The 24,149-nt window shown below is 38.8% G+C and overlaps 1 protein-coding gene across 15 annotated transcripts in view; it reads left to right on the forward strand.

Moving 5' to 3' along the window:
- Positions 1–24,149, forward strand: part of TBC1D5 (TBC1 domain family member 5) — a 247,358-nt gene that overhangs the window by 111,044 nt on the left and 112,165 nt on the right. For all 15 annotated transcript variants that reach the window (XM_060280677.1, XM_060280685.1, XM_060280676.1 and 12 more), the window contains 4 exons: positions 9,424–9,490; positions 21,113–21,221; positions 22,237–22,326; positions 22,419–22,490. In XM_060280677.1, coding sequence (XP_060136660.1) covers positions 9,424–9,490; positions 21,113–21,221; positions 22,237–22,326; positions 22,419–22,490 — 338 coding nt within the window. The remainder of the gene's footprint in view (positions 1–9,423; positions 9,491–21,112; positions 21,222–22,236; positions 22,327–22,418; positions 22,491–24,149) is intronic.

Below are 24,149 nucleotides of genomic sequence, written 5' to 3' on the forward strand. Positions count from 1 at the left end.
ATTATTATTATACCAATTTAACCAAGTGTAATATCTATGTATAGATTGTGGGTATATTGCAGAATAAAGGTCCCAGCCCTGTGCTGCCTAGATTCTACAAAAGGCAAAAAGCCAGCACTAGCGAGAAGAGTATCTGCTGGTGTGAAATTTCTGACAAGTTTGGCACCATCTCACACTCCTCTGCCCAGTTATGAGTTTCCATATGGAAAAGGTTGGTGACTCCTGTACTATGGTTCTGTTGAAATCAGTAGGAAGAGTTGTCCACTATTTGTGCCACTGATTTCAATGGAATTTAAGCACAACTAACTTATAATACATTCCTATACATGCATTCTCAGAAATCTGCCCCATTAAGATCAGCAATACAAAACCGTGTACACTATACATGGCCATCCCTACCCACAATTGAGATGGCTTTAAAAGAGGATTACTGTAGACAAATTATTGGAGGATAAGGTTGTGCTACCCCCATTGCCAGTAAACCTCTGAATACTAGCTGCAAGAACCCACAGAAAGGGAAAGTGCTCTTGCTGTCAGGTCCTGTTTGCGGGCTTTCCACAGGCAATCGATTGGCTACTGTGAGAACAGGATGTCAGGCTAGATGAGTCATTTGCCTGATCCAGCAGGCTCTTCTATAACTGCTTACCTGGGATTAAGCCCCATTTGACTAAATTTGTCTTAGTTTTGAGTAGATATGTATAAGATTGTACTGTTAGCCTGCATCTAACCCACGGAAGTGTGGTGGTTCTAGGTTATCATGCATTAGGTGAAGGGGAAAAATGCATAGGAAGCTATTAGAACAACAACAAAAAGGATATTTCTGCTAACATAGCAAATAATTATAGATTTTGAGTAAGTATGTTAGAACACTCCTTACTGAATGTTTGTAGAAAGTTGTGTCACTCTGCCCTTGTAGTATGTTTTCTCCTTTAGCCGTGTGAAGTCTCAGCAGCTTCTCTGTGTTAGATTTTTCCTCCCGTCAAACAAGCTGTCATTTTCCACATATATATGTCAATTTTGCTTTCCCACTTAACAATTCTTCTAGCTTCAGCTGCTGCAGATTTAGGCTGAGATCCAGAGGGGCACAGGCTACCGTCTGCATGCGCACCCAATTTTATTTTGAGTTTCCCTTGCAAAAGCTGCCCTTTCAATGTCTATAAATGACTATTTAAAACCCTCCGCGTTTAAAAAACAGTATGCGGATTTGGCAGAAGAATTGATTTAAAAGAAAACAACAGTTGCCTAGAAGTTAGGGTAAAATATTTTCCCAAAATTGATAATAGAACACTAATGTGTAAGTTTTACAATATCATATTGTTAGAATAAAATTCAAAACTTCACTCAATATGTAAATATTGTTAAGACTATTACATCTAAAATTCAAATCATATCTATGATAATAACAAAGTTATCAAAACATAATTAATTCTGATAATTTTAAATGGTATTCTGCCATATCTGCTTGTTATTGTATGTTCTGTATTAACTTGCTATTGTTAGTTTAATATGTTATTGTTTATTTCATTTCATTTGCTTTTATGTGTACCTGTGTTCTTTTGGCATTAGCAAGTTTTGTATTTTTAAAGAAATACGTTCTGTATTTTAAAGTAGCCAAGGTGTGAAGGTAAAATAAGATAATTGAATAATTTTTCAGAAGGAAGGGGCTGGTCAGATAGTTTGTATAGCATTGGCAGCCAATTTGGAACTGGGGGAGTTCAGTAAGTGTCATACCAGTATTAGATGAGCTCAAAGTGCTTTAGATTTGTGTCTGGTCATATTGAGTTTTGCACTTCGCAGCCTCCAGCCTTCCCTTCCTTCCCTATTGCTACCTCTACTTAGTGGCAGGGTAGGATCAATGGACAATAGCTTTATTTGGCAATGCCTGTTTCAAATCTAGCCCAATGCAGTTTGTCATTAATTCTTTATAAGAGTATGGAATGGGAGGCAATGCTCCAAAGGAATAAAGACTTAAGGATGTAAACTAAACTATGGTTTAGCATTACATGAATTCCAATAGCCTCTGACTTGTGTTAGCTAGAACTATTCTGGATTTCCAAGCTGAAATTGAATTGAATACAGTCATGTGAACCTATGGCAGGGAAGAAGACCCTGTCAAGCAGCGGGTCTGTTGTATAAGCAGCTAAATGATGTGATTTTATTTTATTTTATTACAAGACTGAAGAAATCTTGGGTAAAGCATGTTTTATATATACATACTAATGTATGCTGAGAATCTTTATCTGTAGTGTGTTAAAATAGAACCTGTTAAAAAGAGATGCTTTTTTAAATTTGATATTACACATTTGAATTTATGATATAGAAAAGCCTGACTGTGTGGTCTGAAGTTGACATTCAAGATCAATTAAGCTGCTGAAGAATGCTGCAGTATGAATTAAGCTGCAGTATGAATGCATACTGTCAAAATGCATTTGGCAATTTTAACAAGGGAATTATTCATATCTGTATAACATTTATTTTCATTTTCATGAATTCAATAAAATTAAAGATCGGGTGAGAACTGAAGGCTGCAGTACTCAGGTTATAAGGACACTCCTGCTCAAATGGTTGCAAGAATAATTGAGGTGAGAGCAGCACACCTCATGCAGGTCTACTCCATTTTGGTTGAACACCCAGCTCTTGACCAGCTGCTGCCTTGACACCTTGACTCCATCTCCAGGAACAAAAATACAGCGGTACCTCAGGTTAAGTACTTAAGTACCTCAGGAAGTCCGTACTTAACCTGAAGCAAACTTTCCCATTGAAAGTAATGGAAAGTGGATTAATCCATCCCAGACGGGTCCGCGGAGTACTTAAACTCAAAGTACTCAAACCGAAGCATACTTAAACCGAGGTATGACTGTACCTCAACTTGGAGTACTGAAGCGCTCCAGTGAAGATTGGTGGGCTGTGGTTGGCTGCCCATATGGGTGGCAAATCACACTCAATGTGTTTGTTCCTTCTAGGGAACTATGGACCAGACTCCAAGCCTCTTTATTCCCCAGTAAAGGTAAAGGGACCCCTGACCGTTAGGTCCAGTCGCAGACGACTCTGGGGTTGCAGCACTCATCTCGCTTTACTGGCCGAGGGAGCCGGTGTACAGCTTCCGGGTCATGTGGCCAGCATGACTAAGCCGCTTCTGGCGAACCAGAGCAGCGCACAGAAACGCCGTTTACTTTCCCGCCGGAGCTGTACCTATTTATCTACTTGCACTGCGTGCTTTCGAACTGCTAGGTTGGCAGTTCCCCAGTAGGAACTGACAATCTGTGTAGCATTTCCAGCTGGACAGGTGACCATCTGGCATCTTTTAGTCCCTCTCCCAAAAATTATTGTTATTTTTTAATCCTTTGGAATGGGGACATGATAACAGTCAGAGGAGTACAGTGGTACCTCAAGTTACAAACGCCTCAGGTTACAAACGCTTCAGGTTACAAACTCCGCTAACCTGGAATAGTTACCTCGAGTTCAGAACTTTGCCCCAGGATGAGAACGGAAATTGTGTGCCGGCGGCGCAGCGGCAGCAGCAGGAGGCCCCATTAGCAAAAGCATGCCTCTAGTTAAGAACAGTTTCAGGTTAAGAACGGACCTCCGGAACAAATTAAGTTCGCAACTAGAGGTACCACTGTAGTGGCATTTATACACTTTGAGCATTTATTTCATATTTAACTTTGATTTTATTGCTTTTACAATATTAAACATTAGTACTCTGCCAGAAAAGTTGTTTTCAAATTGGACCTGAGCTTCTATGTAAACACTTCACTATTTGTTGGTTATCAATCACCTCCAATTTTATGTATTTTTCAAAGGAAAATTTCCACAAACTGCTGTGCACCCTTGTATTTGCATAGCACTAATAGCAGCTCCTTACAATGAATTTTTGTTGTTGTTGTTTTACAATGGCAGCTCCTAGTTTACATGCTTACAGTGTGACCCTAGGTATGTCTACAATAGAAGTAAGCACCATTAAATTCACTTAGGCTTACTCCCAGGTTAGTGTGTATAGAGTTGCAGCCATAATCTTCTTGCTTGACACAATTACCGTAATGCTCCAGGTTTTTCAGCTTCGCAGTGTGTGCTACAGTAGTGCTTGACGAAAACATCTTTTACTTAAAATTGTGCAAATGAAGATATTAACTGTCTTAACTTTTAGAACCAGTCAGGACTAATTTTTATTCACAGAGGAAGCTAGAAGCTGAACTTCTCTCTTACCTTTTCATTGTGAAAAGGAGACTGTATTTCAAGAGGTGAACTTCAGCCATTTGGTATGTTTTTACAGTTTGTTGTACGTTTGTTAGTTTTGATTCCCCCCCCCCCAAAAAAAACTACAGTATTGCAGGAACCAATGATTATGACAAGGTGTCTGTAGACCGAGAAGCAAGTGTTGCTGCACTAAAGCATGAAGGTGCAAATGTTTTCACCCGCTTTTTGTTTCAGGCAGCCTCATTGCCTCCCACACGCAGCATTTCACTTCAGCACTGTTTTAAACTGTAAAATATCTATATTGCTGTTTGGGCTTTTGGGTGGCTCAAAGAGTAGTTTTGTGTTAGCTTTTGAGAAGGAAGGGTTCCCCTCCAATCAAAAAGATTATCCATAGTAAACAATGATGGGCAGCTCCCCTCTCCAAATCTTCATTCAGAATGTGCTTAGTTAAACTGAATTATTTGCTCCGCAAAATCACCAAGTTCAGCTCCAGCCATACTCCCAATGTCTTCATTTGCAGCACAACCTAAACCTACCATACCCCTCTGTGGACCTCGAAAACATGCAACCCCCTTCACAAACCCCTCAAATTTAAGGAGGCCATAAGGATGGCTGGAGCCAGAGCTTTTATTACACCCTGGAACGCTGCATCAGAACCTCAGGCACCAAGTCCCTGGGAAATGAAGTTTCTGAGGGTCCTTAAAAAGAACTCAATTCCACTGAAAGTTCTTCCTCTTCGCATTATGGAGGCCTCCAAGCCATTATTCTCTGCTGCCGCTGCCCAGTAGATTTGAACTGGAAGAGAAATGGGCATCTGTAGCTTGGACTGGTAAGGGCCTAGTGCCCCTAGTCCATTAGGTCCCAGACATGCACTATAGAGTGATTTTGGATTTGTAATGAACATGAAACTTCTGAACTTCAGAAGTTAATTATTGACTGCCTATACACACACATATATATCACTACAGTTGCCTTGCTTGTAGCTTTCAAACTTTGCAGTACTGTATTCAAATACAGTGCTGTCTTCTATGAATTTAATGCTATGTTACTGAAAACCTGCCTTAAACTTTAGTACTTGATTATATCTGTGTTTGTTTTCATGAAGAATTACAACCTTTGCATGATGTCATAGGCTGATGACTTAAAGGGTCGCGATTATTAATAGCTTGTGTTTTCCCCATTAGTAAATAAGATAAGATTTAAACTTCCAACAGCAGCAAACTCTTGTCTTTATAGATTACACTACAGTAATCACTTAAATGATTCCCCCCTTTTAAAATTCTGAAATATATTTTGCATTTTCACTTTGGGAAACTTCAGCAACTCCCTTGGAGTGTAATGTACTTCAATTTTTTGCAGCCTAATAATTATTTTATAAATATCAGAAGTGCAGTGCACTTAATTCTTTAGCTGAAGGCATTATATTCAGTTTCTGTACACTGCTTCGAGCTTGCTCCATTTAATCATTTTAAAAGCTTAGTTGGTGTAAATTGAATTTAACACTGTAGTTGCAAGGGTGTTATGTAAAAAGTCCAAAAGGAGCGCTTATGGCACAGGATCTTATTGATCTTAAACTCTCTAGCACCCTCTATTGTCATGTACAAGCAATATCAAGTGTATTATCTTTAACAACCGGATGGCCATCAAATTTATCAAAGTATGTTTGATGCTGATCTTTCAAATATGTACTTTGTCGTTTGCATAATTTAGCAAAAGTTACATTTTAAAAACTAAATTAAGCTTTATTTTCTATCTTACTGTGTTCATCAAATGGTGGTATTTTGGTTTCTTGTAGCCTTTAAAAAGACTCACTCTGTTTTGTGTGGGGTTTCTTTTAAAGAGATGTTTAAATTCTGCAGATTTCATATACATGAGCTTCAGAAGTAAAAATTGTCTGTTTTCTGTATACCCTGAAATTGTTACTGTATGCTTCAAAACAGGAAGAACCTGAAATTGTCCGTACTAAAATTAAGAATTTATAACTGTATGGAACAGATGTTTTCATAAACATTTGCTATAATTAATTTCAACAGGGGGATTGGAGGAACAAAGCAGTTGCTCCCTTCTCTAAACTTAAATGCCTTCTTCCCATACAGCAAAACCAGAAATCTTTTCTTTAATACTGTTAATGAAATAAATTTACTTCTCTGTTTGTTTTTTACAACGAAAAAGAAAACATTAATTTTGCATTGTATTCTTATCTTTGAAATGGTGGGAAAGCATTCTGTAAATGACATTATTTATCTTAGATAAGTCTTTTTTTTAAATCTAACTCTGTTACATAAGGTTCTCCTTACTACTATGTTAGTAGTATTATATAAAGAGGTAAAAATCATGGGACATATTACAGTATATGGGATAGTGTTGTATATTGAAGCTTTTTATATTTGGCACCACTATTTAATTTTTAATTTTTTAATTTTTTGGTGGGCGATATATTTTGAGGGAAGTACCTGTTATCATTATTGCTGATTTTTTGAATGAGTAAATGTGCTGTATTCTAATAATATGTGTATTCTGGCCTCCAAGTTGTTGTTAATTGAATTTATACCCTACCTTGTGACCTCAGCAATTTTCTTCCAAAGGCCATGATTCAAAAGCAGTACATATTAGCAACCACATTTGAATATTATGTTTACTGTTGCTACAGAGAGGGGGAAAGTATCCACTTACCAGAATCTTCTTTACCATCTTTGATGGCAATTTATTTTCCTCACTATTTCTGCACTTTATAAAAATACTGCTTAATTGAGAGAGCATTTTTTTTAAAAAAAGTTTTAAAATAAGCACAGCCTAATTGTTCTACACCTGAAAGCTCTACTGCAGCTGCAAGAAATTTTGAGCAAACCAGTATTCTTGACTGATCTGTCATCTACAAAGTGTGCAAAGAAAAATAGGTAGCTGTCATTAAAATTACATTTCAGCTTTCAATAACCATTTAATGAGTAGTGTAATTATATAAGTATGGTACCTCAAGTACTTCACTCAATAATTAAAAAATAATCTCATCTTTAAAGTGAAAGCTCTAATTATTATTTGACTTAACCAGGACCACTGTTATGATCTCCAGTGGCATCTCAGAGTGTTTTGAAGGTATAAATTAAAGCTGAATAAATCATTAAATTATTAAGCTTTAAATATGCTTTAAAAAGTATGTGGTATTTTAAAAATATGCTACTGCAATTTATAACTTCATAATGTAAGCAAATTCTTTCTATTACTTTTTTCTTCTCAGAGATCACAAATTATGCTATATATATATATATATATATATATATGCATATGATTTAGTCTTTAGAGCAGAAACCGGGGGTGATTATTACCAAGCATTAACCATGAAAACATGATTTAATGCAGTTCTAGTTTCTTAGCAGTAATGCATCATTTTATTTATAGGCTGGGAAGATAGAAATTTGAACTACAAAACATTTTGTCATTCAAAGCAAAATCCCTTTTCTCATATTTTCCATTTGTACAAATATTGTCAGCCAGACACCATATAGGGTTACAAAGTGCGGTCATTTCTAGTCTTAGCCGAAAGAGTGGTCAAATCTTATCTTAGCTTAAATAAATGAATATCATTTCTTTCTCTGCATTATCCCATATTTAAGTACCAAAGTATGTGGATAAGTGTTTGTGCACTACACGCTTTCACCATATGGTAATTTACATGATTGCAGCACTTCTAAGCAACTGCAACTATGACTGCGGAAATCGCTTCAATTTTAACATATGTATCATAAAACATTACACATTTCTGCATGTGATTCTGTACCCCATGGCTAGAATTGCATGCCACAATATATTAATTGGCATTCAGAAGAACATGCATGGCAATCTCATGACAAGGTACTGGTGTTGGCAGACCAGAAACATATAATAGTGACTACTCTAATCCCTATTCATGGAGGCAGTACCAATATATCTTGTGCCCACAAGATTTCACTGCTCATGTCTGCATCAAGCAGCCCTTGTATTTCTGGCAGAAGATAATCAATTAGATACAGTCGTACCTTGGAAGTCGAATGGAATCTATTCTGGAAGTCCGTTCGACTTCCAAAACCAAAGTGCGGCTTCAGATTGCCTGCAGGAAGCTCCTGCAGCCAATCGGAAGCCACAGAAGCCCCGTCGGACGTTTGGCTTCCAAAAATAGTTTGCAAACCGGAACAGTCACTTCCGGGTTTGCAGCGTTCGGGAGCCAAAACGTTCGAGAACTAAGCTGCTCGAAAACTAAGGAACGACTGTACTTATCAGATAGAGAACTGATCAAGAGTATAAAACTCAGTTTATTGGGAAATAGAGTGTGAAGCTATAAGAATAAGTCCCATTTCACTCAGTGGGGCTTATTTCAGGGTAGACCTGGGCTCCTTCTCTCATGACTTCCCCCAAGAACCCTTGGAACTGTAGTTTACTAAGAGGCCGAGAATGGTTAGGAGACCCCTATTTCTCCCAGAGTTACAGTTTGCAGCATGGTTTAACAATCAACCCCTCTTCCCATGGAACTCTGGAAATTGTAGCCCCGTGTGTAGAATAGGGGTCTCCTAACAACTTCCAGTACCCTTAGCAAACTAAATTTCCCAGAATTCTTTGGGGGAAGCCATAGCTGTTTAAAGTGGTATGATAGATATCGTGTTGATATGGTATTGTACTGCATGGCACCACAACCACACTTTGGGGTCTAATTTTATATCTTGGATTTTGCATAAATTGCACTAAATCATGCCTTTCCTTGGATGCATAAGAAATTTATGAGTGGTTCACACACACATCTTGGTGTCTTATAGCTGAATTTGTGTCAAAATTTTGTTTCTTTGATTATCACTTCTTGCCTGGTCATCAAGTGATGTCTGTGCATGTGTAAGCCAGCTGCTAGACCAGGCATCCCAAAACTCAGCCCTCCAGATGTTTTGGGACGACAACTCCCATCATACCTAGCTAACAGGACCAGTGATCAGGGATGATGGGAATTGTAGTCCCAAAACATCTGGAGGGCCGAGTTTGGGGGTGCCTGTGCTAGACCCTTCATAGCTGGGGCTCAACCAGTGCATCTCCTCTGTATTTTTTTCCTTCACATTGATGAACTTAATCCATACATTTTGAGAGACAGATTGCATCAGGGTTGATTCTATTCCCAGTGGCCCAATCGTACTGTGCAAAGAGCTGGTACTTCTGTACATTCGTGCCACTCTCCTTTAACCTGCTAAAAACCTCTGTTTATCTTCCTAGATATGTCAAATGAGAATGGAAGACTGCATCATACTTCGGATTCTGATGGAACATTTCTTTCATATAGGTGAGAGTTTCTCATGCTTTCTGGCTTTTGAGACCTAAAATTCCAGTTCAACAACATATGAATCATTTTTGTCATCATTTAATTTGAATTTCTTCCTTTAACTTACTTTTGCGAAAAGCCCTGTGCCAGTCTCTGGTGTGACTCCAGAGACTGGAGGACATTTCAGGAAATACTATATGCTGAAGTCACACCAGTGATTGGAACAGATTTCATGGTGTGTGGCTTTTTCATTTGAAGGAAGCTCTTTCTCTCTACCACTCCATTTTTGGGTTAAAGCCTTTTTGTCTTTCCTAGAATGCTCACTCTGGAATTATCAGCATTTCCTGGCAAATACTTCTTCTTCATGGCTAGTCACAGAAACTAGGATCAGCTTTTATTTGTACTTGTCTGCCTAGAGCAGGGATCCCCAGACTTCGGCCCTCCAGATGTTTTGGACTACAATTCCCATCATCCCTGACCACTGGTCCTCTTAGCTAGGGATCATGGGAGTTGTAGGCCAAAACATCTGGAGGGCCACAGTTTGGAGATGCCTGGCCTAGAGCTACTTAGTTTACTTATACTTTTTTTAAAAAAAAATCATATTCACTCAATACAAATAATTTTTAGATCTGTGATCAGGACTGGCTCTAGGTTTGAGAGCATAGTGTCCTATCCTGTCAATGGCACAATGCAGGCTTTCCTGGCTACAGTAGCACCACTCCAAATACTGCTGGGTTGCTGAGCCTAAGAAGTAATTTAATTTGCCAAAATTAAACCAGTGCTGGATCAGGAGCATTGTAGGTAGATCTAATTGCTTGGTCCTGATTGGATTGTCAGTACCTTGCCAAGGTACAGAGGACCTGTCAAGAATGACAGGTCCTGATGCCAGCTCTGCCTGTCGTATGAACCTGAACTGCAATCCAATAAAGCCATGGGTTACTCATTGAATGTTGGCCATACTGAAGTTTGGTGTTTTCAGAAAGAATTAATTGTTTGCAATGGCTGAAGGCCTTTTGCTGGAGTATCATAAGTCCTGGTTTTACTTGAAGGTGGCTTGTAACACTTGAGATTGGGGTCTTGGTATGAGTAACCTCAAACGGTGTTGCCTAGGTATGCAACCTTCATAACATTTTAGTGATGAATGCAATATTGAATAAGTCTGTTTTGAAGTATCTGGACAGAAACACTAGAAGAATCCACAAACATTGAGCACCTGTTGAACATCCAACAGATTTGTAGCATATGTTAGTTGACCTCTGAGAAAAGTTTTGTCTTTTACAAGAACAATGTTTCTGTGACTACAGGACTTCACAAACTGAATAGCTTGACTCCAAAATATAAGTGACTGTAGGACTCTTAAATAGAGATGTAGAGGTTATTTGATAGACAAATGAGTGACAGGATACAACAGCACACATTGAATTTTGTTGGTTTAACAGTAGGTCTCATAGCACTTGATATGTATAATTAATGTCAAATTGGGTCCAACTTTCTGGATAATCAGAAAATAGAGACTTAGCCTCCCCCCCCATCTAAATTCTGCTGATTGCCATGTAGTCAGGTGCCATAGCCCCAAGGCTTCTTTGTTAGAAGATCGCTGAATAATAATTGTGCTTTGAAAGTAAGTGATAAAGAACAACTTTGCTAAAAAAATACTAAGCCATTTTATCATAAATCAGAGCCGGCCATTATTGCAGCACAGTATTAATTTATTGGTACAATTAGAAAGCGAAAATGATAGAGCTAGGTCATATGGTATATTAAAGAAGAAGAAGAAAGCCTTGGCTTTTAATAGTTGGCAGACCCGACACTGCTATTAAGTAGCATTACAGTATTTAAGGTGTGAAATGAATATTTTATTCTCAGTAAGAAGTAGCTCCAAACATATAATGAGGCTAGCTGCAAATTGTTTGGCTTCCAAGTTCTAAATTACATTGCAAAGAACAGACAAGAACTTCATGAGCAAAAATGTGTGAATGTTAAACTAAAATAAAGTATAGTTGTGGGAAAATATAATGTTTTAGAAAAAAGTAATTGATCAATAATCCATAACAATGTCACCACAGCAACGACGGAAAATATATTGAAAATGTTTGTTTTCAAATTGATATATAATAAAGTCAAACTAGGAAGAACCAATAGCTACAGTCATTTATGTATATGTAAATCTCATTGATTTCAGTGGAATTTATGAACACGCAACCCTATACATGGTTTTTAACAAAACAAATGCACAGCAGGAACACCTGTATTAAAAAAAGAAAAGAAAAAAGAAAATCACATATATAAGCTAAATGGCCAGTGGCAATAGGTCTTTGCCTGTGAGCAAAAATACATCAAACTCTGCCGAGTCAACCAAGCCAAGACTGAAAAATCCATCTTTTGGGTCTTCACACACAGACAGCAACCTCTGAAGGCAGGGGGACCTGAAGAAGACCCTTTCAGGAATATATTGAGAGTTGGCAAACTACTGCTGGAAGAGGTGGATTGCTAATACTTGTAATTGAAAGTATTACATTTGCTATGGGTGTGTGATTGCTAGAACCTCTAAATACAAAACACAGTTAATAATTTGGGGAAATGAACTATCCCTTTTAATGACTAGTTTTGCCCTTGATACTTCCTGAGAATGGTAATTCTCCTAGTCAGCAAACCGTGGGCTCAATCCTTAATGTTGGCAATACAGTGCCACTAGAAAGTAGAAATACTGTCTTTCTCTCCTTCCCAAGGGCAGCTGACCTTCTCCTCGCCAAAGAGTTGAACCTCTTGCCAGCACATATGACTACAGACTATTACATTAATCTGTTTAGCCGCAGTACCAGCTGCTTGCATGTTTTTAATTATCTTATTAGATGATATAACAGTGACCTATGAAATAAAATTGAAGGTGAGCATTTTTAACTTCTTTTATTTAACAGCTTTCCCCCAAAATATATACTAATGAATAACTAATTGGGGAGGGGGGCAATTAGGCCTTTGTTTTGTTATAGAATCTAATTTTGAGGACAAGATAACTTTCCTTAAGGATTTTCTAACTACTATTAATAATATTTCACGTGTAGCATGTATAAGTATTAACATTAATATCCCTTGTTTTACTGAGTTATGATTTTGATGCATTTTTTTGCATAATAGTCTACTAAATATTGACACCTCATGCTTTACTTAATATAATTTTGTTTCCAAATTATTTTTCTTTCTATTTCCTTGAAAATAGGTTACTAGCTTAATGTTGCTCATTTACATTGTGCCTGCATCATCCAAGTTAATAGTGCTTTTCAGAAGTCTGTAAGAAAAACTTGTAATAGAGTATACTCAAGCTAGAGGTGGTCTTTCTAGTATCAGGCAAATAAACAATGTGTATATAAGGTGGGAGGGGAGATCAAGGCAGGAATTGGTGACTGAATGGTGCAGCAGGCTTTCTGCTTGCTTCTAGTTGGGGGTTGATTGTTTCACTCTTGTTCTAGCACTGCAAGGATGATTTTTTAGAAGTTCTTTCTGATACCTCTTAAGCATTATTTCCCAAGTCCACCTCATAACCAGTTCACACGTAACTCTAAGTCAAGCCATGGCTAAGTGTGAATGAGCAAGCACACAGGCAGTCAGAGGAAAAATCATGGCTGCTTTGCTACCATGCTACCTAGAACTTAGACTAGCTTGGCTTCGTACTACATCTAAACTCAATTTTGTGGTTTGTCCTTGCTCCAAGCAAGCCACAAGTGTTGAGCCAAGAACAAGCCCCAGCTACAATTTGAGTGAGACAAACCATAAGCCTGAGTTTGAATGCAACACTCAGCCAAACTATGGCTTAGCTGCTGCTTTTTTCTTTCTGCTTGCTCATTCACACTTCAAAATCATGGTTTGTCTTAGTGTTACATGAGTTTCATGCCAGAATGAGGCAAGAAAAAAATGTAAGAGAGGACCTGCTTCTTGAGTGTCTCAACAATGGGTCTCAGTGTTTTTCAATCAAGGATCACTTATGCAACTGTATGCTAGCACATGTGAATAGAACTGTATTCATAATTATGTATATACTTGTTGAGTAGATCCACTTGGTTTGCAAACCAGACTGAAAGCAATATGGTGTTTTCCTCTATTTTCTTAAAAGTGGAAGTGTTCCTGGAAATATTGTGGTCTTTATTTTGAAGGGAAATGAGCCATTAAAAATTGTATAAGGCTCCTTTTGCTTTCCCTTCATCCCTGCTCCTGGTGCAATGATCACAGCCATGTTCATTTTTAGGGGGGGGTAGTAGTAGTAGTAGAACCCTTCCATTTTAGAGTACTGTTTGTTTCAGAGTGCTACAGCTTAGGCAGGGCCAAAGCCAATAGATGTTTCTCCTTTCTACCCTGTTCCACATAACCTTTTATGCTGGGTGACTAAGGGGTCATCAGGTTTCTCTGTTGATCTAGGTTTGTCACTTCCTTACAGCAAGTTCCCATGGAGATTTTTGCCCTGCTTGTTGTACATTGTGACACAACCATCCACATTGGACTAGGCAGGGATTATTGCCAGCATAGGTCTCTCCCCTCCATTTTGTGGACCACAGCTTTCTACTTTTGCCATAGCTGCCAAGTTATCCCTTTTTTAAAGGGATTTCCCCTTATGCTGAATAGGCTTCCTCGCGAGAAAAGGGAAAACTTGGCAGCTATGCTTTTGCTTACTTCTTAAAACCTGTGGTCCACAGAGTGGAGGAGAGAGATCTATGCTGGTTGTATAATTAGGGAGAGGACTGTATGCTACATCATCCATGTCACAGTATAAACACAAATTTCAAGCTGAAGAGAGAAGTGCTTGAGTTTTGGCATGTTTGTTGGAGGAATTACTCTTTCTGTCTCTTCCTTGTCCATATTTATTAAATTATTGCAGTATTTCCCTCCCAATTAAATGGACAGATTTAGTCTACAATTCCGAATTATCTCCAGGTGCATCAGAGAATGATTCTGTTTTATGAAACACCTGTTCAGCATATTGCAATAAAATTAGATAATAATGTTAGCACAAAGAAGAGCTCTAACAAAAAAGCAGCCTTTGGAAAGGGTTAAGAATATAAGAAGAGACTACTGGATCAGACCAGTGACCTATGTAGTCCAGCATCCTGTTCTCACAGCGGCTAACCAGGTGCCTATGGGAAGCCTGCAGCAGGACACAAGCACAAAAGCATTCTCTCCTTCTGTGGTTTCTAGCAGCTGGTATTCGGAAGCACACCGCCCCTGACTGTGGAGGCAGAACATAGCCATTGTGGCTAGCGGCTACTGGTAGCCTTGACTTCCTTGAATTTCTGTAATCCTCCTTTTAAAGCCATCCAAGTTGGTAGCCATCCCTGTCTCCTGTGGGAGTGAATGCCATAGTTTAACTATGTACTATGTGGAGAAGTACTGTATTTTGTCTATCGTCCAAAATTCAGCTTCATTGGATGTCCCAAAGTTCTAGAGTTGTGAAAGAGGGTGGAAACCTTTTCTTGAACCACTTTCTCCACGCCATGCATAATTTATATATTTCTATCATGCCACCTTCTACTGGTCTCAAAACCAAAAAGCCCCCAGTGCTGCAACCTGTCCTTATGGGGAAGTTTCTGCTTGATCATTTTGGCTGCCCTTTTCTGAACTTTTTCCAACTCTGCAATATCCTTTCTGAGGTGAGGCAGCCAGAACTGTAGACAGTATTCCAAATGTAGCCACACCATAGATTTGTATTAACGACGTTATAATATTGGCAGTTTCATTTTCAATTCCTTTCCTAATGACCCCAGCATGGAATTTGCATTTTCTACACCTGCTGCACACTCAGTGAACATCTTCACTGCAACCCCAAGGTCTCGTTCCTGGTCAGTCACTGCCAGTTTAGACCTCACAAGCGTATATGTGAAATTAAGTTTTTTTTTTTTTGCTCTGACAGTCGTCACTTTACGCTAGTTTACTCTGAATCACATTTGCCTTTCCCCCGCCCATTCACTGGGTTTGAAGAGGTCCTTTTGGAGCTCTTCACAACCCGTTTCTGTTTTAATGACCCTGAACAATTTAGTATCATCAGCACTTTCTTCATTCCTCCATTGGAAAAAAACCTGTCCATTTATTCCTAATCCCTGCTTCCTGTTACTTACCCCATTCAGACAAGAGGACTTCTCTTATAATGCCTTCTTATAATTCTAGTGGGTTCTAATAACTTCAGTCACAGACATGTGAGAAATGGCAGACCTGGAAATACAGCCATTCACTTGTGCAGTATGATTGACTCTGTCTCCTGCCTTAAAGGGATATTACTGGATGAAACAAAGGTCAGAGACAGAAGACAGTATGAGCAGCCCGCCTTGTGCCACCATAAGTTAGCTCTCTGCTATTGTGGTCGATCACATAGTTGTTGCTGCCTTGCTTAGAACCCAAGTACGGAATAGACCCAGGAGAGACTTGGTGCCTATGACCAGGACATGCAGGAAGCCATCACTGCCATAGATTACCTTGGTCCTCCTTCTAGGACAAGCAGAGATGGCAGGAACCACACAACACCTCTGCATGGAGAGAGCTAAAGAGCCGCTTCTTGCATTTGACCTTTAATATTGTCAACAGAGGGAAAGAACCAGAAAACTGGAGCAGTTGCCTCTTCATCTCTTATTTCTACAAACCACTTTAGTGGAAGCATCCATAGAAGTTTTTCCAAGAAGCAAAAAATAGAAAGAAAGAAAAAAGAAAAATAATAATTCATGTTTTGGAGTAATATCTCTTCTGTAGCTATAATTTCAGAACAGCTCCATTTGTTCTGATAAATCCCACCATTCCTTTAATATCTTATGTGCTTTATGTTAATGTCTTTGTCGTGGGTTTTTAAAGTTTAACAAGTACCATCTCACACACACAGATGGCCATTGTTCATTACTATAGTGAGTATGAATTAAAATATTTATTAAAAGTTCTTAAGCACAGTGGGCCTAAGTAATACACTGCAATAATGCTATCAGGATTCATTTAAACTCCAAGCTCAAATCATCTTTGTGCCAGTGTGACTGAAATTGACAGATAAATGGCACCATGCTTCTGGTGGTGTTGAGTTGTGCTTTTTCAGATCTTAATCATGCTGGCACTTCCTCCTTGGAGAGTGAAACTAGTCCATAAGGTTTTTAGTGACCTAAAAGCAAGAACATCTGCTGCAGAACCACAAGCAAGTTGTTGGCCAAGTTTAGTAGTTCGGGAGTCTGCAGACGATTGCAAATATTAGAATTTTAGTTTCAAGTATCCTGTAGCAGACAAAGGTGCCAGAATCTTTCAGTAACTCTGCGGTTAATAGATTTTAAAGTTATTTTTCTTTTTATCAGAGAATAGTGTTTGCAACTATTGCATCACATGACACTATTCAAACAATTTGTCTATTTCACCCATCTCTTTTGCTTTACATGTGTGGTGGTGTTTATCTGAGTGCCATCTATCACCCCCCCCCCTTCTGTTGGTGTGACCTTCCTTGGTATTCCTGGCCACAACACACACACACATTTGTGCACTTCTTAAACTCACTTTCCATGCAAATCTGATATATCAGAAAATTTGTATCTGAAAAATAAAAATGCCGCATGCACAGGTAAACAAATATATGTGCATATGCCCACAATGGATATCAACAATCTGGAATTTAGGGAGACTTGGGAAGGAGTCCTTGAGGGGAGAGGGGTTTGGGGTGCAACACACAGTGCCGTTACATCTCATCAAGTGCAGCCCACTAGTGTAAATGAGAAACATTGAAATAGAATTCAGTTGAAAGTTCCCATGTGTGAACTAACGTGCACAAAAGGGCACATGGAAAATCAGATCTGTGCAACCCACATGCACATTAACACGCAGATGTGAAAGCAGCCTGAGTCCTGGTCTTCAAGTACCTGACTTCAGAGGAAAGCTGAAGCCAGAGCTATGATCCATAAATGAGTAGTTTAGACAGCAGGCAGTAGGAATCCCTCAGGTTATAAATACCTGCAGCTTTCATTTTTCATTTAGTGAACTTCTCCTGCTTCATCTTATTCCTTTGAAATAAGTCCTTTGTATCTCCGTAGTTCGTTCTTCCTTTTTTCCTAGTAACCAGGATCCATATTTCCTGTGGTGGGTTCATCTGAGATCACATGGTCCCTAGAAGTTATTTTCTGCACAAATACAGCTAAACAAGTTGTGTGGATGTTAACCCTCCTCCCTCCAATAGCAAATACAAATGTGAAAACTTTTCTAAAAGTCTGACACGTGCCTCATGCTATGTAGGACTTAAAGCCAAGCACTTATTAATAATAAAGCATTATCTTAATGCTGCACATGCCTAATCAGAAGGAAGTTCCTTTGTGTTTAATGAGACTTAATTCCAGGTATGTTTGTACAGGATTGGCAATGAGAAAAAAGGCTCCTGAGTATGTTTACTCAGAAGTGGATTATATTGTGTTCAGTATTGCTTGATCCTTAGTGATGTTTAGGTCACATCATCAGATTGAGTTCTGATCCCATGCCCTACATTTGTGACAATGGTGCAAAAGTAGTTCCCGTTTGATTCATGTTTGGCTCTTTGGCTACCATTGATATAGAAAGGTGGAAGCTGACAATGTGGTAGTCTTCAGATTTATATTGGACTACAGCTCCCATGAGACCCAGCCACATGGCCAATGGCCAGGTATGATGGGAGTCGTAGCCCAAAATATTTCATGGGCAGCATGTTGGCTTTCCCTGTTCTGGATATTTGCACCCAGTATCTTAATTAGTTGGACTGAAATGCCCATCTCTGTCAATCAGATGAGAAATGTCAATTTAAGGGGGGGAAAGAGTTGCTTCAGCACCTCTCCACTCAACCCTTGACAACCATATGCTGAACATTGATACTTAAAAGCCACTTCACTCTTTGCTGTTTATTAAATTCCTCTGCCAAAAATTCAAGACTTCTAAGCACTGGAGAACCAGAGAGACTAGCTGAGTGATTTATTGCAGGGGAGCAGGGGGCACAGATTCTATAGGAAGCAACTGCCTTATTCAAATCCCTGGTGACTCATGGTGGTCAGGGTGGGAGATGTGAGTGGCCTCCCCTGTTCCATTTATCTCCCCACTCCCTCCCATTGACTGCAATAGGTGGCAATAAATTATGCCAGCTCCAGAACTGGCATGGTTTTGAGGCCTCTTGTGGAGCCTTTTGGGAGAGTGAAGGGCTTAGGATCCTGGAAAGCTGTCATCTCCTCTGGCACACCTTCAGAATGTCCTGTTTTGACCCCTACCACGCACCACCCACAGGACATTGCTAGTAGGACAGCTTTTCACTGCTGTCCTGGAGATATGCCATTCTGCCGGCAGACCGCCATCTCTACCATAGAGTGGTTCTTCTCGATTCTATGGCCCCTCACCTGCCTTCTCACAGAGCATGAGATTATTTTAACTTGTCAGGTTGCTTTTGTATATGAGGAATAACTGGTTTATTGTTGCTAAATGTACACATATAGACTATTTGTATATAAAGTTTTATGAAATGATCACGTAATAAAAATACCAGGAATACTTAAATGATATATTGGATAATATTTAATATTGCTAGATGGTTGTATGGCTTTGTGGTTCATTATTTTAACCAATGTCCGTAACAAATATGTCCTACATGCTTGTAAACTGTTTGCTTTGTACTACTGTACTAGTAATTATTTGAATGTTATTTTTTAAAAAAATACAGGAGAATTAAAATGGATGAATCTTTGAATAATTTCTAAAATATTTTTCTTTGTACAAAAAGCAGAAAGACTGTGTACAGTTCTTAATTGCCTTTTCAAGACTGAGTTCCCTCATTACCTGTGATTTAAGCTAAAAATGAAGTAATTATAGATAACAGTGTTTATCTGGTTGATCTTGGCACCTGCAGTCCTAATGCTGAAGCTCTTCCTGTTTCTGAGGCCAGGCTTTAACGTCTCTGGCTGGCATTACTAATCTGCAACTCTTACATTTCTGCTAAATTTCCCATAAAAGTTTCAGGCACTATGCTGTGCAAAAACCATCTATTTCTAGATAGATGGTAAAGCACACATTTTTATTAGGTGTGTTTTGTTCCTTCCACAGAACAAATACTGTAGCTGGCAACAGTGGTTTCTGCTTTCCACATTTTCTTCTTTTATGTCATTTATTGGATCAGAATAGTTTTGTAAAGTATGTTGATGTATGTCCCAATTATTTTAAACATATGCCTGGAATCATTATTCTATTGTATTTGCTTGATCAGAACAAAGCCTGCAAAAGTTTTTCTAGTTTCGCACATTACTTTTGCAGATTACTTTGTCCAACAAGTACATTGCCCAGTTTGGAATCCACGCAGTGACCTGGTTCTTGGGGAACACTGAGGCAAAGCATGTGCACGAATGAGCAAATGGGCAGGTCAGGAGCAAAGGCGATAGTAGCTGCCTCCTTCCACTGCTGAGGCACCACTTTGAGCCAAGCCTTAGTTAGCATTGTGTTTGATCCAAACAAATCAAGAATTGTAACCAATGTTTGTTCTGAGTTACCATTCATACTTTTATCTGAGAAAGAAAAACCATAAACCTTTAACTTTCACCAAATGCGGCAACTGAAGCATAGCCTGTTTTAACTTCATCACCCCCCTTCACCTTCTCCCACAAACCAAGGAATCTCTGATTTTGCTTATGTAAATACCTGGTGAGAAGAAGGTTTAGTTTGTCTTTGTCTTTGTTTTTGTTTTACTCAAATTATATTTGTTAATTCAGTGACTCAAGGAAGTCTTTGGGCTATTTCACTTTAGATCCTCAGGTGGGTGGTATTGTTCTAGAGATTCAGTTCAGTGGAAAATAGAGAAAATATAGTTTAATTCTTGTATTCAAATTCACTAAATGGTTTGGGACAATTAATTTCCAATTGTTTCCCAGTAGAGTAGATTTACTTGTACATTAATGAAGCACAGGTGTTAGGCCCCTGGTGTCTTTGTGCCTAGGAGGCATATTTAGGTTGTTTATCTAGTCAGCCGTAGGTACTGCAAGGTACTCAAGCTTGCCTTTAACAGTTTATACAGTGAGGGGTTTTTCAAAATTTATTTTTTAAAAATTTGCTAGCACCTGTTAAATTTTTAAGACTGATCATGTAGAAAGAAGTGGAAGAGACTGCAATAGTAAACAGCACTAAAAGTTAACGGAAGTCATCTTCTATTATGCTTAACTGCCCAGCTTGACGTTATGTAGAAAAGAGGCTTCATTTAGGCAAATGTGTCATGTGCAGAAGTAATAGTCAACACTATACTTCCTTGTACCATATTTTGAAATTAGGTATTCTTTCAAATAGGTACTGCTTTATCTATGGTTGAAACCCAAATGTGCTTATATTAATATTCATTTTTCTTCTTTATTCACTGAACTGCAGTACCAACATTTTAGAGGAAATGGAATAGCCTCCACAGACATTATGAATTTCAGTAGCTGGCATAATTATAGTGATCTACATATTCATTAAATCCAGGGAAGAAATGTGTCCAAAAAGACAACCATGCGTTTAGAAATAGCACACTGCTAAATATATACATTTAAAACTTCCTTTCCTTTTGTTTACCCAAAATTACTTCATGTTATATTGCTTCACAGTCAGCTAAGTCTTTAATAATAATTTTTAAAAGTTCTCTCTCTCCCCCCCCCCCCCGTTCATTCCATGTAGCAAAGAATGGGAAGAATTATTTGTAAACAACAATTACTTGGCAACAATACGGCTGAAGGGGATTAATGGGCAGCTGAGAAGCAGCAGGTTCCGTAGTGTTTGTTGGAAGGTAAGAAGAAAATATTTATTTACAGCTTGTAGTTGTAATATACCAACGTATTACCTGATGTACTTGAAGACTGCTGATGTAAAGAGTCACTGAATTTTGAAAGATTCCATCCCAATGTTCTTCTGTTGATTTTTATAATTCATAGAACAATTAATGATTTGAAATACCTTACAACTAAATTACTGTTCGTACTGAAGGATTTATGTCAATTGTATTTCACTTGGACATGCTTCATTGTGAAATTTTTGATCAAAGTTGCATTTTTTTGCTGAAAGTGCAACTAATCTTTAAGATATTTAGTCAGGATTTATCAGTCACCCCTGCTTTTAAAAAAGTTCCGTATATCATTTTCTTTTTATGGGATGAGACTATAAGAACCCTAAGCAACCTTCCTGCAGGATTGGGTTAAGCAAAGTAGGAGGAGCTGCTCAGGTCAATTGCCAACAGGCAAGGAAGTATGTAGAGCTGACAAGTGAAGCAAAATATACCAAAGATACTGCAGAAGTGAGAATTATTAAAGAGGATCCTGTTTGATGGCTTAACATCTTTGGCAGATGCCTTTCAGTGACTCCTTTGAACATGCAGAGCCTAGGGCTTGCCGATCAGAAGGTCGGCGGTTCGAATTCCTGTGACAGGGTGAGCTTCCGTTGCTCGGTCCCAGCTCCTGCCAACCTAGCAGTTCGAAAGCACGTCAAAGTGCAAGTAGATAAATAGGTACCGCTACAGCGGGAAGGTAAACGGCGTTTCCGTGTGCTGCTCTGGTTCGCCAGAAGCGGCTTTGTCATGCTGGCCACATGACCTGGAAGCTGTACGCCGGCTCCCTCGGCCAATAACTCGAGATGAGCACCGCAACCCCAGAGTCGGTCACGACTGGACCTACTGGTCAGGGGTCCCTTTACCTTTACCACATAATACCAAAGCTCCAAATTACAAATATGATTCTGTTTAGAAAGTGTCATTACATCAATATAACTCGTTTGTCTTTCTAACCAACCGATGTTTCATTGATCTGCAGCTGTTTCTGAATGTTCTCCCCTCTGACAGAAATCAATGGATCAGTAAAACAACAAAATTAAGAACACTGTATAACAAGATTAAAGAAATAGTAAGTTGAACCCAGACATATTTCCTTCCCTCTGCCTCAATATTTTCCGCATGTCTAATAGAGAATCTAAAGGTCTTAATTCCTATTCACAGCATATTACAAATCCTCGAAAAGCTGGACAACAAGACTTGATGATCAACAACCCACTTTCACAGGATGAAGGGGTAATTATAACTTATTTTATATTATATCCAGAGCCTGGAATAAAACCTTCAGTGCTCTTCATCAAGTAAAGAGTAGAAGAATCCTTGATAGGGACAACTAATCCAAAAGAGATGAAATGAGGTTGCAGACCTTGACAATGAAAATACTGGTACCTTAGACACTAACAGTTCTTTATCTGAAAATGCTGCAACCCAGGTACTGTCAGCTTGTGGATGGTTTTCTTCTCGAGGAGCAAAATTCCTGCTCTCATGGTGAACTCAGTAATACTGCTTTGTACTACATTATAGGGTAAAGTGTGCATTGTACAGCCAGCTGAGATGTCACAGTCAAAGGAGATAGTGTCAGTTCGGGTGGTTAACATGCGTTCTCCTGATCCAAAGGAAAGGAGATAACACCAGGGCTTTTTGTCATGTGGAATTCACCAGAATTCAGCTCTGACACCTTTCAGGTGGGTGCCATTGCCATTCTAAAGAGAATGTGGGAGGCAATCACCATGAGTTCTGCCACCTCTTTTTCAAGAAAAATAGCACTCGATAACACAGTTTACATCTTAAATGTATCATGGCCTACCATCATAGTTCACAGTACTTTTGACACTGTATGGTGGTGTGACAAGCACAGTGTTATTGTTTGTTCCCATAGTTGCCTGAAGTGGATAGTAGCTCAAGGATGTGACTAAATCTGGAATTTCAGTAGGAAAGGATCTGTACGTTCATCATGTAAAAAAATAATATTCTATCAGCCAACCCTTCAAACTTAACACCTAACATCAAAATAGGAAATAAGATCTAAAAGGGGGGAAAGGAAATAAAAACACTTAAAACCATAAAAAAATTAGAAATCATAGGCTTGGATCAGATTAAATTAGTCATGCTTTCTTCTTCTTTGGTGATCACTCCTAGCCGAGTAAGATTGTCTTCCATGAATATATGGAATAGTGTGTCCATAGGTTACTATGGAGGCCAATTATGGAGTCACACATCCTTCCACAGTGGGGACTTAGGTTTCAAACAGGAATTGATCATGGTGAGGATTTGCCAAATGTGCCTTCCTCTTGGACATGCTTTAACCTCACTTAAATCAGTGGGACAAGTTAGTCATGACTACTATAAGGGATAATTGCCAATGATCCAAGTTTATGAGAGTTCAACAACATATGGAAGATGCTGCATTGGCTACCACTGAACTATAATATGATTAGCTAGGGAAAAAATAGCTAAATTCAACATCTAAAAGTTTGACATAGACCAGGGTCCAATTTCAAAAGATTCCTAAGTGGATTTTTTGAGGGCCTACTTGGCCCAAGCATCTAATGTCAGGTTGACAACCATTAAGCAAGGGGGTGTTTAATCCTTCAAGCCTGTTGCAGTATCTGCATCATCCAGCAGCCAGCATTGTGTGAACTCACTCCCTTATCACTCCCAATATAAATACACAGTTTTATGCAAGCTATAGATGTTCTTTTTTCCATTTGCATCTAGTGAATTTTTTTTTGTTCAGCTTCTATTCAAATTCACCTTTAGGTCCACTATTCAAGTAGCCAAGTGAACCAAGCCTATGGCACTTGATATAGCATCTCTAAACAGACAAAAAGGGAGCTGAAGATGCTCTTCTCCAAAAGTGGAGCATGCTGAGTATTCATCACTTTCAGCTGATGA

Source organism: Zootoca vivipara, chromosome 12 (assembly GCF_963506605.1).
Source record: "Zootoca vivipara chromosome 12, rZooViv1.1, whole genome shotgun sequence".
Lineage (NCBI taxonomy): Eukaryota > Metazoa > Chordata > Lepidosauria > Squamata > Lacertidae > Zootoca > Zootoca vivipara.